At 35.1% G+C, this 15,817-nt stretch overlaps 1 protein-coding gene across 6 annotated transcripts in view; it reads left to right on the top strand.

The window, feature by feature from the left end:
• LOC111708071 (nucleoprotein TPR) overlaps positions 1-15,817 on the top strand; it is a 32,076-nt gene extending 16,259 nt beyond the window's left edge. For all 6 annotated transcript variants that reach the window (XM_023481325.1, XM_023481326.1, XM_023481324.1 and 3 more), the window contains 14 exons: positions 359-616; positions 1,463-1,544; positions 2,502-2,607; positions 3,478-3,619; positions 4,402-4,453; positions 5,369-5,508; positions 7,395-7,569; positions 7,830-8,483; positions 11,195-11,280; positions 11,666-11,867; positions 13,988-14,095; positions 14,477-14,620; positions 14,982-15,062; positions 15,139-15,817. In XM_023481325.1, coding sequence (XP_023337093.1) covers positions 359-616; positions 1,463-1,544; positions 2,502-2,607; positions 3,478-3,619; positions 4,402-4,453; positions 5,369-5,508; positions 7,395-7,569; positions 7,830-8,483; positions 11,195-11,280; positions 11,666-11,867; positions 13,988-14,095; positions 14,477-14,620; positions 14,982-15,062; positions 15,139-15,624 — 2,716 coding nt within the window. In that variant the 3' untranslated portion in view covers positions 15,625-15,817. The remainder of the gene's footprint in view (positions 1-358; positions 617-1,462; positions 1,545-2,501; positions 2,608-3,477; positions 3,620-4,401; positions 4,454-5,368; positions 5,509-7,394; positions 7,570-7,829; positions 8,484-11,194; positions 11,281-11,665; positions 11,868-13,987; positions 14,096-14,476; positions 14,621-14,981; positions 15,063-15,138) is intronic.

Below are 15,817 nucleotides of genomic sequence, written 5' to 3'. Positions count from 1 at the left end.
CCTTTCAGATCTATCTAATATTCCTTTCAGATCTATCTAATATTCCTTTCAGATCTATTTAATATTCCTTTCAGATCTATCTAATATCTCTTTCAGATCTATCTAATATTCCTTTCAGATCTATTTAATATTCCTTTCAGATCTATCTATATCCGCCAAAAACCAATTTCAATGAAGCGCCGGCTAAATCTTGAAACACTGAATACACTTAAGTGGCACTAACCATATTTGAGCCGCGTTTCAAATTTAAGCCGCGGCTCAAATTCTTTTTATTCGGCCTCAGGTCTATCTAATATGCTGTGGAGATCTATCTAAAATTTGTTAATTCATACTTTTCATTCTCTCTGTGATGTTTCAGACAACGTGCTTTGATGTCCAAGAGCTCCGGAGCGGAGATGATTTTACCCCAAACTCAAACTATGAGGAACACATCCTTAAACCCCGCCCTACCTTTCCATATGAGGCAGTTGGGCGGAGACTATACTACTCCCGAGTTTATAAGGCGGGCTAAACGTATGTCAAGTATGGGAGTACCTGCTGTACACAGTTTGTATCAATCAAGGATATATATGGATATGATTGCAGAGGGAGGGACCCAGACTACCCCTACTATTTGGTTAGTGCAAAGTTAGATCGTTAAATTCAAAAAAATAAATCATTTTGCAATTTCAATTCGTTTTCTGTTAAATGGGCCATAAAAAAATTGAGAATCCTAATCTGTGATTAAAAACAAAACAAAAAACTTTATTTAGGCGTCAGCTATACGTTTCAAAAGTAAATGAAGGAACATCAGTTTATTAACTTGTAAAGCAACCTTAATCTTAATTATTTTGTCAAATCAAAATCAAGATCTTTTCAAATTTTTACTTATTTTAACTGGGCAAACTGTGCATAATCCTAGTTTTATTTGTTGCTGAGCTTTCTGTCAGCCTTTCGTACATTTTGAAATAATAACAGAAACAAATTTTGCTATTTCGCTATAACACTATTTTTATTTTCAAATTTCTTCCCCCCCCACCCAAAAAAAACAAGAAATTGTCTTGAGGTAAAAATTTTACGACTTCTTAGAATTTTATTTACAATTTACTCTCAGTTTTTTTTACAATTAAATGCCAATTTAATTAACCGGAAATATTTAAAGGGACGGGAAGGCAAGGCCTGATTCACAACGGTGCCCTTGAAAACTTTATCTGATCAATTATGCAGAAGATATTGTCGTTTTTCTAGGTTTAAAGTTTTTATTTCTGATAATTTCTGTGTTTTTCTTCATTGGGAATGCGTAGGTCATTTTTCCATTATTGAAAATGATCAGTATTAAAAATGTAAATATGGATGGATAATGGATATCTAATTCATACTTGATCAGGAAAAAGCTTTCAATCGGCCATTGTTGATTTGTGCATGTAGATGTAGGGTCACTTAAACCTATGCTATTACCTTTAACCTTGTTAAAATAATTTAGTACGCTGAATGAGACGGAGGAGAAAATTGAGCAGGTTCTTCTCAGAAACTTGTACAAAATGTCAACAACAACAAGTGTACAGGTACAGCAAAATGTCGACAACAAGTGCACATTGTACAGGCACAATAAAATTTAAAGGGAAAATCCCCAAAAAATAGATTTTTCTTACCAATAAATTTTTTTAAAATGAAAAAAATTGTGGTCAAGACTCCTCCCTTTCACTTGATTGTTTTCTGACTAGGTTACACCTGGGTTAAAGCATCCTGAACTGGTGAATATTAACATGTTTTCTGATTAGCTTACCCCTGGGTTAAAGTATCCTGAACTGGTGAATATTAACATGTTTTCTGACATGGTTACCCCTGGGTTAAAGTATTCTGGACTGGTGAATATTAACATGTTTTCTGATTAGGTTACCCCTGGGTTAAAGCATCCTGGTCTGGTGAATATTAACATGTTTTCTGACTAGGTTACCCCTGGGTTAAAGCATCCTGGTCTGGTGAATATTAACATGTTTTCTGACATGGTTACCCCTGGGTTAAAGCATCCCGCTCTGGTGAATATTAACATGTTTTCTGACTAGGTTACCCCTGGGTTAAAGCATCCTGATCTGGTGAATATTAACATGTTTTCTGACATGGTTACCCCTGGGTTAAAGCATCCTGGTCTGGTGAATATTAACATGTTTTCTGACATGGTTACCCATGGGTTAAAGCATCCTGCTCTGGTGAATATTAACATGTTTTCTGACTAGGTTACCCCTGGGTTAAAGCATCCTGATCTGGTGAATATTAACATGTTTTCTGACTAGGTTACCCCTGGGTTAAAGTATCCTGGTGTGGTGAATATTAACATGTTTTCTGACTAGGTTACCCCTGGGTTAAAGTATCTTGGTCTGGTGAATATTAACATGTTTTCTGACTAGGTTACCCCTGGGTTAAAGTATCTTGGTCTGGTGAATATTAATATGTTTTCTGACTAGGTTACCCCTGGGTTAAAGCATCCTGGACTGGTGAATATTAACATGTTTTCTGACTAGGTTACCCCTGGGTTAAATCATCCTGGACTGGTGAAGATTAAGAAGACTGTTCACAGTGCTGGTAACTCACCTATTGTCTGGAGCACTCAGACTTCACCAGCTTCAGGTTCACTTTTACAGGGTGTGCAATTAATTCGGACAATTTCTTTGTCATGGTTAAAAACATAAACATACTCTTGGTAACAGTTATTTTATGAAATTCTTATCTTTATACATAAATGTTTCGTTTTATAACTGGATTCATATCACAGTTCTCAAATATTTTGACAGATTGTAAACATTCCTAAAACTGACAAGAGTAATAGCTGTTTAATAATCATCCGAATGAATGGGACACCCTGTAGTTATATTTTATTTTTATTTGAGGGATTGTTCACGTCTTAATAAAACTAGAACAAAAATATTCAAATTTTAAACCTGTATAAAGCTAGAGCTTCTCCTCGCCTCTAATTGGTAAATTTTACCTAAACCTTACAAGTTTTTCCTTGAACTAGACTGATCAAGTGAGGCCAATTACCTCTTTGTTAGTTAGCTTTTTTTCCATTCTTCAATAAGGTCTCCTGAAAAAACTGTTGTGGATTTATTTACGCATTAATTCTGACTGCATTTTGCTGAATATGTAAATATTTCCTTTTTGAACCTTATCTTGGATACATCTTTTTCAAACTTAAAGCCCAATTCATCTAATCGTTTTTAATATTAAGTAAAAACTAACAGAGGGCGGAAATTTTGTGTGGATATTGTTGATCTTGAATATTGATCTCGATATCCAATGTAATCACTTTTAAATTTTAAGATAAATACTGTAGATAAATGATATTGGATATCGAAGAGGATTTAGATTAATCCTTAGTGTTACAATGATGGAGATGAACGTTTGATTCTGAAATTCACAACACCAATGTTCTGACTTCAGATTCGACTAATTTAAGATCTAGTAAATATTGATTAAGACTCAACTTATTGTTATCTGCAGGCCCTAATAGCGGGAGTAAAAATGCTACTCCTTTTCCTGGAAGTAGCAGTAGTGCTACACGAGTGTCTGGGGGAAAAAGTAGCAAACAGTCATCTAACATCCTAGAGACAACAAACCTTAACCTAGAGTCTCTTAGCTCAAGGTACATTTGTTATGTTTCAGTGTCGACTTCTAATCGTGTTCTTATTGTCTTATGTGTTATTAATACATATCTATACGTTTACTTCAAGCCACTCACTAATAATAAATTCAGCTTTTTCGCGGATTTTCTGTTAAGAAATCAAATTTTATAAATCCTAGCGTTTTTATTTTAGTTAATATCAAAAATATGGGACCCAATCAGTTCTGACGTGTTAACATGTATATTGGATACAGACAGGCAAACAAGCCAAATATGTCATATATTCATAAATAATAAATACGCATAGATAAATGAATAAACATATATAGCTTATGTACGCAAAATCACCAAGAATTGTACAGTCCGCGAACTCATACTTCTAGGGGTCAAAGTGGACTTCAATGATAAGCGGGGTAGTTAGGTGTTTTAATGGATTTCATAATAGAGTGTAAAATAACTCGGAACTATTTGAACAACAATATTTCACTGAGCAATATATCATATTGACGAGAACTGAAGAAGGACATGAGAAGGACTAAACTAACTTAAATTTCTTTCTACAGAACTCATGTACACCACAAGTACTCATGACATAAGAACAGCCAATGTCCACAACCGACCTAGTTTATCTATATAACAGGAATATCTATAAAACATCTCTGTACATTTATATATTTCAAGATGAAAAATGTCGTCTTATGCGCAATCTATCTTTATCTATGTAAATACATGTATATCTCATATCATTCAATAAATAAATGTCGTCTTTCGTGATCTAAAAGTTTGAATATTTATTATTTCAGGGAACTAGAGAGTTTAGCGCTTTTAGCAGAAGAAGACATTCAGGAGTTTAAAGTAAGCTTTTGTGTTTTATAAACTTCAGTTCTATGCTGTATTCTTATTCTTTGCTACAAAATTTTCCTCTCAAACTCTAATTTTATAATCCCGATATGTTTGCAACTTGGTGGTATAAACCTTATAATAAGTATTTCACATATTGTTTTGCAGGATTCATAATTTAAAATATAAAAGGTCTACCACGCCAGTTCACAAAGATATAAGGTCTACAAAGTTTAGAATTTGAGAAGGGTTGTCAGTAATCAATATCCTTGTTTTTTGCTTTTACTCTATTTTGTTAAAATCGTTTTTATTTGGGAGGAGTTAAACATTTTTATTAAATTTTATCCACAAAAGTGTCAATGCTTTTGATTTGAAACTTCTAAGTTTATTTATCTTTTAAAAATCTAAGAATTGCATTGTTTCATAACATTCATGATCAAAAAATTTTATATTATTTTTCAAGTTGTTGGTTTCATTTTTTTTCGTTTATTATTTTGCGCACTTAGTTTGATGATTTAATAATACAGTTATTTGATGTATCTCATGCTAATTTTATTCTAACTGAGGCCAAACTTATAACACATGTATTCAAAGATATTTTCTTTTTTTGCGCGAGTGCGCGCGGACATTTAAGGCTTTGGAGGTGAATGTGTTGAGTGCTTATTTACTTCAAATGTCAGAAAAAATGTTCAAGTGCAATTAATGAAGTTAAGATTGATTTATTGGTAAAAAAGTCGTATATTTTTCACAAGAAGCGCGCGCGCCTTCGCACTTTTTCTCAGATCCGTTCAAAATCAAAAAATGCATATAATATACATAATTTTTAGTTCGCATGCAAAAAATCAGTCTCCTAGGACAATGCTAATTTATATTTAAACACTGATTCAATTTACCGGAGTACGTTTCGTTATTAATTGTTTGTTTGTTCAGGATCAGTACTGTAAGCTTGAAGAGTTGGAGAAGCAGATGATGAGGAAGAGGATGGAGGAAAGCCAGGGGGTGGATGGGTCGGTGGAGGAGATGGTGGACAAGGAGATACAGTTGGTCAGAAGACAGAAGGAGTTGATCAGGTATCGGTTTATATACTATACAGTGGGAGTGGAATATAAATATGACTGAAAGATTCAAGTTATGTATTCAAATAGTCCAATGAACATGAAACAGAGCAATTTTGCAGTGTACACAGTACACACTGACCCATTTTACATAATTAGTTTATTTTCAACCTATTGTTTAAACCACTGACTACACAGATTGCTTATCTCCTTTCACAGAGTGGGCTACGTACTACGTAGGCCTAAGTTGACCCGGCACGACATGCTACGTTTTTACGATAGGTTTTTAGAGTGCCATCTCACGGCCACTTGTTGAATATAATACCATTACCCATTCAGGGGTTAAGTTTTACAATTTTTAAGGAAATACTCCAATTTTAAACATGAAACATAACACTTATGAATTCAGTCTTTTTTTTGAAGATTTTGTGTTTCGTATCCAAAGGATTCTTAAATATCCCTTGAATATAGATGTTTGCTGATTGGCCGTCTACAGTACTTGTACATAATAGAACTTGCTGTGGAAAATATCGCTTATTTTATCTTATAATCGATCTCTGTAACTCTCTTATCTCTGGTTTAAAGGATAGTTAAGTGTACAGAAAGGTTCCCCCCGTTAACAACACAGGAAAGAAAAATCAACTTCAGAACAGGGGGCAGGGGGAGAATATACAATACACCACTGAGAACAGGGGGCAGGGGGAGAATATACAATACACCACTGAGAACAGGGGGCAGGGGGAGAATATACAATACACCACTGAGAACAGGGGGCAGGGGGAGAATATACAATACACCACTGAGAACAGGGGGCAGGGGGAGAATATACAATACACCACTGAGAACAGGGGGCAGGGGGAGAATATACAATACACCACTGAGAACAGGGGGCAGGGGGAGAATATACAATACACCACTGAGAACAGGGGGCAGGGGGAGAATATACAATACACCACTGAGAACAGGGGGCAGGGGGAGAATATACAATACACCACTGAGAACAGGGGGCAGGGGGAGAATATACAATACACCACTGAGAACAGGGGGCAGGGGGAGAATATACAATACACCACTGAGAACAGGGGGCAGGGGNTAAGTCTATAGAACGTTAAATGAAAAAGTGTAAAAACAGAAATAAAGAACACATAAAATTGCACTAATTTCACTAAAAGATAAGCACTTTAGTCTAACAATATCACTTTTATTTATAGTTTTGTCAGACAGAAAATTCGTGTTGACACTTATGACGTTTAATCAGCTGTAATGAAAGTGTACGCATTCTGTGTTGCCATCTATTGTACTTGACAACCTATTTGCAATACACCACTGAGAACAGGGGGCAGGGGGAGAATATACAATACACCACTGAGAACAGGGGGCAGGGGGAGAATATACAATACTTCACTGAGAACAGGGGGCAGGGGGAGAATATACAATACACCACTGAGAACAGGGGGCAGGGAGAGAATATACAATACACCACTGAGAACAGGGGGTAGGGGGAGAATATACAATACACCACTGAGAACAGGGGGCAGGGGGAGAATATACAATACACCACTGAGAACAGGGGGCAGGGGGAGAATATACAATACACCACTGAGAACAGGGGGTAGGGGGAGAATATACAATACACCACTGAGAACAGGGGGCAGGGGGAGAATATACAATACACCACTGAGAACAGGGGGCAGGGGGAGAATATACAATACACCACTGAGAACATCATTAAATTGTAAAATCTAAATTAAATTACGGAACATCTTTGCTTATGAAAAGCAATATGGTACATTAAATGATTAAACTTTAAATCTTACAAACTGTAGTGTACATGAATATTTCAAAATAGCAAACTTTATTTAACTTCATTTTACATGATTCTTATTTAGTTTGTATTTTAGTGATATTCTTGCTACTGGTAAAATTCCACTGAATAGATCCAACACTAGTAACAATCCTAATGGAATAGAAGAAGATGCAAGGTATAACGAAGATGGAGAAACTCCGAAAGAAGATCAGAACAAATCCGGAACCCTTAATCTAACTAAAAAGCCTTTTGAACTTCAAGATAGACAGGTAATTTATTAATTATCTATTATTTAAGATGAAAAAAAACTTTTCAATAAGTTTCCAACTCTGAAATTTTCAAGAATTCACAATACTGTTACACTTCATTTTATATTATATTTTATTTAAAAGAAATGTTATTCTTAAAATACTTTTTTCTCTAAAGCAGAAATTTTCCATGTGATAAGTGTGAAAAATGTGAGTGCTAATATATGTTAACATATTTTGACCGGACAATTTACCTTTGTTAAATTCCACTTGTGTTAAAGATGCCTGAGGTTATGAATGATATGGTGAACTTGTCAACTAATGGTCTTCAGATTCTCCCAGGGCACAGTTTAAACAACGAAGAGGAGGTGGATCAATTCTCAGATAGATCATCAGAACTCGAGCACCAGAATCAGGGAGAACTAGAGGAAGCAGACGAGGAAGTTGATGCTGATGAGAAGGAAGATGATCATGACGCTATTGAGGAAGAGGAAGAGGTCGAAGAAGAAGAAGATCTTAAAGATAGTTTTGCTGTGTCAGAAGGCGAAGAAGAAGGTGAGGATGAACAGGAAGTAGAAGATCAGGACAAAGATCTAGAGGAAGCAGATGAGGAAGTTGATGCTGAAGAGAAGGAAGATGATCATGACGCTATTGAGGAAGAGGTCGAAGAAGAAAAAGATCTTAACGATAGTTCTGCTGTCTCAGAAGGCAAAGAAGAAGATGAGTATGAACAGGACAAAGATCTTGATGCTGATAATGACATAATTGAACCCCCAGAGCAAGCTCAGTCAGCTAACGATGATGAAGAGTATTCTGCTGAAGAAATTGTTGATCACCAACAAGTAGGAAACATATCTCCAGACATGATTTATGGTTCTCGGACACAATTGCAGGAGGGATCCAGGAGAAATCTTTCCAGGATTCTAGATTCAGAGGTAATTATTTGTTACTAGGCTTTTAGTGGACTTCGCGCACCTTGTCTAGCTTTTGCTTTTCAAGTCGCCAATTTTTCTTCGAAATTTGAAACCTAAAAATGTTGCGCATTTTTCGTTTAAAATTGGTGGTAAAAAGAATAAATGTTGATATTGTTTTATAGGCAAAATTTTCAATGCTAATAAAGGGTGAGTAAAATTTTTTTCAGGACTTTTGAATATATTCTTATAATGAACCACGATGTTTACATGAATAAAACAGTTTATTGGTATAAGGTTATATATATGTACTACTTTGGTTAAAGTTTCATCAACATCAAACTCTGTTTTGATAGTTTGTTATGTATACTTGTTCTCCTACCTTGACGATGACAGTTGACCGGCGCCTAGGGATTACCTCAATCATTTTTCTACACAAAACCCAGTCCTAATGTGCCAATAGAAAACATTTGGGCAATCAAAATTCATCAAGCAGAGGTTGGATGAGAAGATCACAAACCCCATCTACCTGAAGATCTGGAGGGAACAAGTCGTTTTGTGTAGAAAAGTGATTGAGTCAACAAAACTGTCAAGTACCTCATGTGACTTATTTTCATTGACTTCATATTTTGACATTGATCTCCAGAGGCAGTGCTTAGGATCCATTTAATTTTGATGCGGATCCGGATCCTGATCCTGGATCCGCACTGGAAAAAAATGGATCCGGATCCGGGTCACTTCTTTAAGATTTACTGAATTTTTCTAACAAAAAAAAATTTACAAATTTTTTGTTTCATTTTTTCGCTTATTTTTATCCTAAAACTTGATGAACCATTCAGAAATGAGTAAATTTTATAATCTCTCTTTTTTCAAAAGTTCAGATTTGGCTTTTAGGAGTAAAAAAGTTTTTTTTTGCAGTTTTTAGTTGATATTTTACTCCTTGGATCCGGATCCGTGGATCCGCATATTTTTGCGGTTCCGGATCCGGATCCAGGAAGCCGAAAATCTTGCGGATCCTAAGCACTGTCCAGAGGTCAAATGCCGATGGGCGGATTTTTGGTAACTAATAATTTGGTTACCCGTTAATTTGGTAAAAAAATTGGTAACCAACAATTTGCTAACTTGACAATTTGGTTATTTTACAATTTTGTAACCGACAATATGGTAACCAACATTTTGGTAACTGACAATTTGGTAACTAACAATTTGTATAATTGAAACTTACTTTTCATAATCATTGTTTAATATTTATTTTCTGTGGACTAATGTTTTGTGAAACGAACGTCGTTTTCAACTTATTTATGTATTTTTTTAACAAATTTCGTCTTTTTTTCCACTTGTCTTAAATTGTCTTAATCTAACCTAGCCCCACATATCGGATATCATTATATTATTTTTGATAAATACGGCCACAGCGCTCGGCCTCCTAGCCTGTCCTAGTCGCAGCGCTCGGCCCAGAAATTGTCTTAACCATGTCTAACCCTACATATAGGATATCATTGTATTTCTTTGGATAAATATGACTACAGTTTTCGGTCCCCTACCTTGTCCTAGCTGCTGTACTCGACCCAGTAACCATCTTAACCTAACCGAACCAACTTGTGAGGTTACCGAATTGTTAGTTACCAAATTGTCAGGTTACCAAATTATTAGTTACCAAATTGGTAAGTTACCAGATTGGTAAGTTACCAAATTTTCAAATTACCAAATTGTTGGTTACCAAATTGTTAATTACCAAATTGTCGAGTTACCAAATTATTAGTTACCAAAAATCCGCCCATCCAAATGCAACTAAGATCATCTGAGGTCAAAAATGGGTTTCAGAATGGAATCAGAACACCAGAAATTGATTAAATATTTGACCATTATTGGAGGTCATTATCGAAGGGAGATCAAAATGGAGGTCGGATATATGTGTTTATATCAGTTTTGACTTGTGTGGTAGCAACAATATGAAAACACGTCTGGTAACTGAAAATTATTGATTTAAAGTGAAAAAAGTGGTATTTTCCCGTATTTTCTGAGTTCATGGAGGTCAAAATGAGTCAATTACCTTCGATCTCCAATTTTCTTCGTAATCCATGTAGATGACCACTATTAGAGGCTGCATGCAATATTTCAGCCTTCTATCTTAATTATTAGAACCAAACGCAGCCTGTACGAAAATCCCCCCCCCCCCACACTTTATATCCAAATTTTACGTCGCTAATTATCCAATCATTTTTAAACTTTTTAAAACTCTTCCATATTGTCTGCGTAACAAATTAACAAATATGATCTTTTTAAATACAGGGACTGAGTCATAAGGCATAATAGCTATTTACTTCTTTTAATAGTATTTATTTAATTAACATCCCTGAACACGTATTTGTCTTTACTGCTTGTGTAGTGTGTACAGTATGGTTTACACATTACAGAACCCCCCTTTAACTTTTTTAATAACCTTTGGATTTAACATGTATTTATAGACTTTGCTAGAGCCTAGGTGTCTGTTAATAGTATCCAAAAAGCGTAAAAACGGATTAACCGACCGGGCCTAATTTGTTTGTTTTCCTCTCTAACTCTTAAAAATCATTTTTTTAATAAATATCTGCTAGTGTCTAATAACCCTTGTGTTTAGCATGTGTTTATTGACTTTTTTGGTTGTCTGTTTGTCTATTTGATAGTATCTAGAAAACGGTTTAACCGATCGGTCCAATATTTTTTGTTTTCCCTCTAATTGTTGAAAATTTTAGGATAATAGAGCTAAGAGTACGAAGGGGAACCGAGTATTCCTGATTGGGAGAGAAAAGAAGGAGATGAGACAAGCTACTCTGGAAAGGTATTTCTTTTAGAACATAAAAACATTCCACCTTTACCTCTGCATGCACAATATCATTCTTTATACATATCTGTTTGTTGTTGGGGGAGGTGTGCTAAAACATTTATAAAGGCTTTTGTTACAGACTTATGCAAAATATTTAACGTGGTTGAACGGCCGGCGCAAACTTTGTATGCCTTGTTGTTGTTGTTGTTTAAAACTATTAATTAACTGACATCAGAAGGGGGGGGGGGGGTAGATAAGTGTTAAACTATAAATTCTACTTCAAATGCAGATATTGCAGAATGACTTTTTCTAAATCTTGAGCCGTCACAGGGGAAGCTAACATGTCTTCGCCTCAATTTTTCCTCGACTTTTAGGAAAATTATTTAATTTTTAAATTTAGGTATCTGGGTCCCTCAACTAGTAGGCAAATTTTGACAGGTTTAACCTTCCTTAATACTCCTGAACCTGCTCCTAAACCTGTTAAATCTAAACCTACCAAGCCTAAACCTAAACCTGGAGTAAAATCTATCTATCCTATGCGGTTCCACAAGTTTGAGTTTCTAAAGCATTCAAACCATAAAATGAAGAAGGAGGCTGAGGAGGTAATAAACATTTAGTTTATTTTTATATATAATCCCCCCCCCTGCACTCCTTTTCCTCTATTGTCCATGAGACCTTTCCAGCAATCTTCAAAGGAACCAAATAGATTCTAGTACAATAGATAACAACGTAGAACATGTACACTGTCAGTACAGTTGTATTCGGCCGGACGTCACAAGTGTCAATTTAGTTTTTATGTCCGACAAAATTATTCATTTTAGTAATAATTTTTGAAAAAAGTGCTTATTTTACAGTAAAAGAAGTGTTATCTTATATCTTCTTTTTTTCGGTTTTTACCTTTTTTGATTAAACTTGGAAAACATGTCAACTAAAGTGAGAGAATTTCGTTTTCCTTGTTAAATTTGACACTTGTGACGTCGTGTATACTGAATAATTGGTCCATATTTCTGTTGCCACCTATTGTACTTGATAATCTATGTGAAAGGAACCGAGTAGTTGCCAAACAAAAACTTTCTTATATTTCGTATATCAAAGTTCTGCGACATTGAGGACATTCGACGCTGGGTTGCAAAGATATAGGGATTAGAAAATAGAGTATGTGGCAAGAACTCAGATTTTGATTTATAACCTTGAGTTATGAAATGAATATTAAATACAGACTGCAACTTTAAAGGGAAAAGACAGGCTATGTAAGGTAGTTGAACTGATTATGCAGTGTTGTGGAAAACTTCTTTAGGATTAATTTGAGACATATAAAACTTTTTAAAGATCCGTAAATCCTGAGTTTGAGCGCAAGTTCGACGTTCAAAACTCCTACTTTGGGGGTGGATACGTTTTCAGAATCGTTTTTTTTAAATTATTAAATAACGACGACGAAAAATAAAGTAAAAATCATACAGTAATCTAATGGTTGGGAACATATCTCAAAAGAAATTTGTCAATAAATCAATGTTAGAATAAATTATTTCGTTTTCATCATTATATTGAATTTCTTGTTTTCTTTGAATTTGTTCGCAGATTTCTTCAAATTCTTCAAATGTCGTCTTTTCAATAATTATTCCAGAAAATCTGCAGAAAATCTTTTTGAATAATGAGAAACTAGAACAATGAGAAAATAGAAACTAATAATTGAACAAGATTACTTATTTTCGATGAAAAGATTAATTTTTATTTTCTCAACCGGTTCCTAAACAACTAATTAGTTTACTGTAGAATTTTGTTTACATTTTTTGTCGTCATTATTTAATAATCTAAAAAACAATTCTGAAAACGTATCCACCCCCAAAGTAGGAGTTTTGAACGTCCAATTTTCGCTCAAACTCAGAATTTACAGATCTTTAAAAAGTTTTTTGATCTCTAAATGAATCCTAAAGAAGTTTTCCACAACACTGCATACTCAGTTCACTCCCTTTAAACACTATTTTTCATATTTCCCTGAAACTACAAAAATTATTCCCCAACCTCTCTGTCTTTTCAGAGAGAAGGGGGGGGGGGGGTCACTTGCTGAATTGGGGAAAATAAATGATCAAAAAGGTTGAAAAAGCTAGACTTTTGATGTCCGAATTTTACATAATCAATCAACTTTTTTCTGTGGCTTTTGATCCCGAAATGGAAAAACAGGCCTTTTAATTTTTTATTGGTTAAATACTGAATGACTTTTTTTTAGTGTAGCTTCTATCTAGCCAAAGTTTAAGTTTTCCTCGTTAAAGAAGGATTAAACATTTTGCAAGATAGAATACTGTGGCAGTACGAACTTCGGATTGTATAATGCATAAACAAAAAATAAGCCCAATTTTAATTGACCCTCCATGCAAAGATGACAAATGACAATGCCCGATTTACAACGGTACCCTTAAAAGCTTTTACTGTTCAAGTTTAATTAGATGTCAATGTTTTTGTTTTTTTAAACTGTTTATTTTAATTTTCGATTTCTCTGCACAAATGACTTGCGCATTTCTTGTTTATCAGAAGTAATGGATAAACTTGCACAAATAAACACTGAGTCAGAAAAATGACGGTATTTGCACATTATTGATCAGATTAAGGTTTCAAGGGTGCAGTTGTAAATCTGGCATTGCCATCTTTCAATGGACGGTCATTCAAATTTGCGCTTACAGTCCCTTTAAGTGTTAATATGAGTAAAGAAAATATTGTATTTTAGCCACTGATGGAGGCTAGTGAGGCATTTAACAAGATGGTTCGAGTTCGTGCATCCCAGCTGGCCAGAGAGAGAGGGGATAAGGTTATCCGACTCAGTGATCTAAGACAGGTCAATTCTTTACTTTATCTATACTTTTTCTTATTTGCTGTTTACTATTCTGCTTCTCATATTTTGTGTGTTTGATGTTGTGTGTTTGGTTTTTTTTTGTTGAAGAATTCTGAGCTGAAGAAGTCTGATCTGATCTGCTTGGGCATTTCATTTCATATATAAAGAGTAAAGACATTTCAGAGATCTACTTCGTCCACGAAATGTCAAATCTATGAAATTTATGAAATGTCCTGTCTATAAAATGTCTCCTATTTGAAAAGTGTATATGAAAACTCTTATTTATGCAATGTCAAATTAATAAAATGTTTTGTATTTAAATGTGCAAACGCTTAAATTAGTAAAATTTATGATTTTGATGATATTTTGATGTTTTGAATGCAGGTAATGGGTGAGACAGGGTTGGTTAAACCACTCTCCGAGGATCCAGATAACACATACCTCTACAGGGATCTTAGGGATCAACATTGGGATCGTTTCAAGGCGCTTATACCCGTCCGTAAAGCTGGCATTCTCACACCTGATCCGGTAGGAACTAAACACTCTGAGCACTCAACTCTGAACTCTCTAAACTCTGAAATCAGAGATCATGACACTGGACACTGGACACTGGACACTGGACACTGGACACTGGACACTGGACACTTGACACTTGACACTTGACACTTGACACTTGACACTTGACACTGGACACTGGACACTGGACACTGGACACTTGACACTTGACACTTGACACTTGACACTTGACACTTGACACTTGACACTTGACACTTGNCACTGGACACTGGACACTGGACACTGGACACTGGACACTGGACACTGTACACTGGACACTGGACACTGGACACTGGACAATTCGGAACTCTCAATTTAACTGATTTTATTTCAGTCTATCTGGATGCCCATGATTATTGGAAAGAAAAGAAAACTTACCAAGAAGGTTTCAGCTTCTAGCATAAAAAGATTTAAGGTAAAACATTGAAATGAATTAAATTCAAAAACCCTAATTTGATTATAATTAAAGTTAATTTTTAAACTTTTGCCAGGTTATGAGGAGTCTGGATGAGGATGAGAATGAAGATGAAGATGAAGATGAACCTGAAGAGGGTGGGGTTGATACAGCTGCTGATGTAGAAGATGATGAAGGTGAGATGGATGATCTTGAACCTGAACCTGTCAAGCAAACCAAATCTGTAAATCGAAAGAAGTCCAACCCCAAGGATTTGTCAGGAAAGAAATCTTCAGCCGGAAAAAAGTCTGGAAAAGAAAATGCAATGATTGCATCCGAAAGAGAATCATCGTCGGGAAAAGTTGAAAAAGGGAAAACATCGGATAAGAAGGCAACAAACGTCAAGAATTCTAACAAGCAATCTTCTAGAAAAAAATCCGAAGAATCTGGAAATAAATCGGAAAAAGAAAAAGTATCCGATGTTGAAACCACGAGAAAACCCTCGGATGATCTATCAAGTAAAATCAATAAACAGGAACTAACTGCTAAATCTTTGAAGGGAAGGAAGGTTCGACAGAGGTAGGTGCAGTACGGTGCAGTACAGTACAGTATTCTGTAACTGTAAATCTGAACCACAGTTTTTATTCAACCGCAACTTTGAGATTTCATTTCTATTATAAACAATTTCAGTTCTAGAATGCACTTAGTCATTTTTAGTTTTAAAATTCGCATGGTATTTTTATGAACGAACAAATAAATTATATGTGACACTATTA

Source organism: Eurytemora carolleeae, unplaced genomic scaffold (assembly GCF_000591075.1).
Source record: "Eurytemora carolleeae unplaced genomic scaffold, Eaff_2.0 scaffold5, whole genome shotgun sequence".
NCBI classification, from domain to species: domain Eukaryota; kingdom Metazoa; phylum Arthropoda; class Copepoda; order Calanoida; family Temoridae; genus Eurytemora; species Eurytemora carolleeae.
The sequence above is the reverse complement of the archived record's forward strand: the minus strand, read 5'-3'. Positions and strand labels throughout refer to the sequence as shown.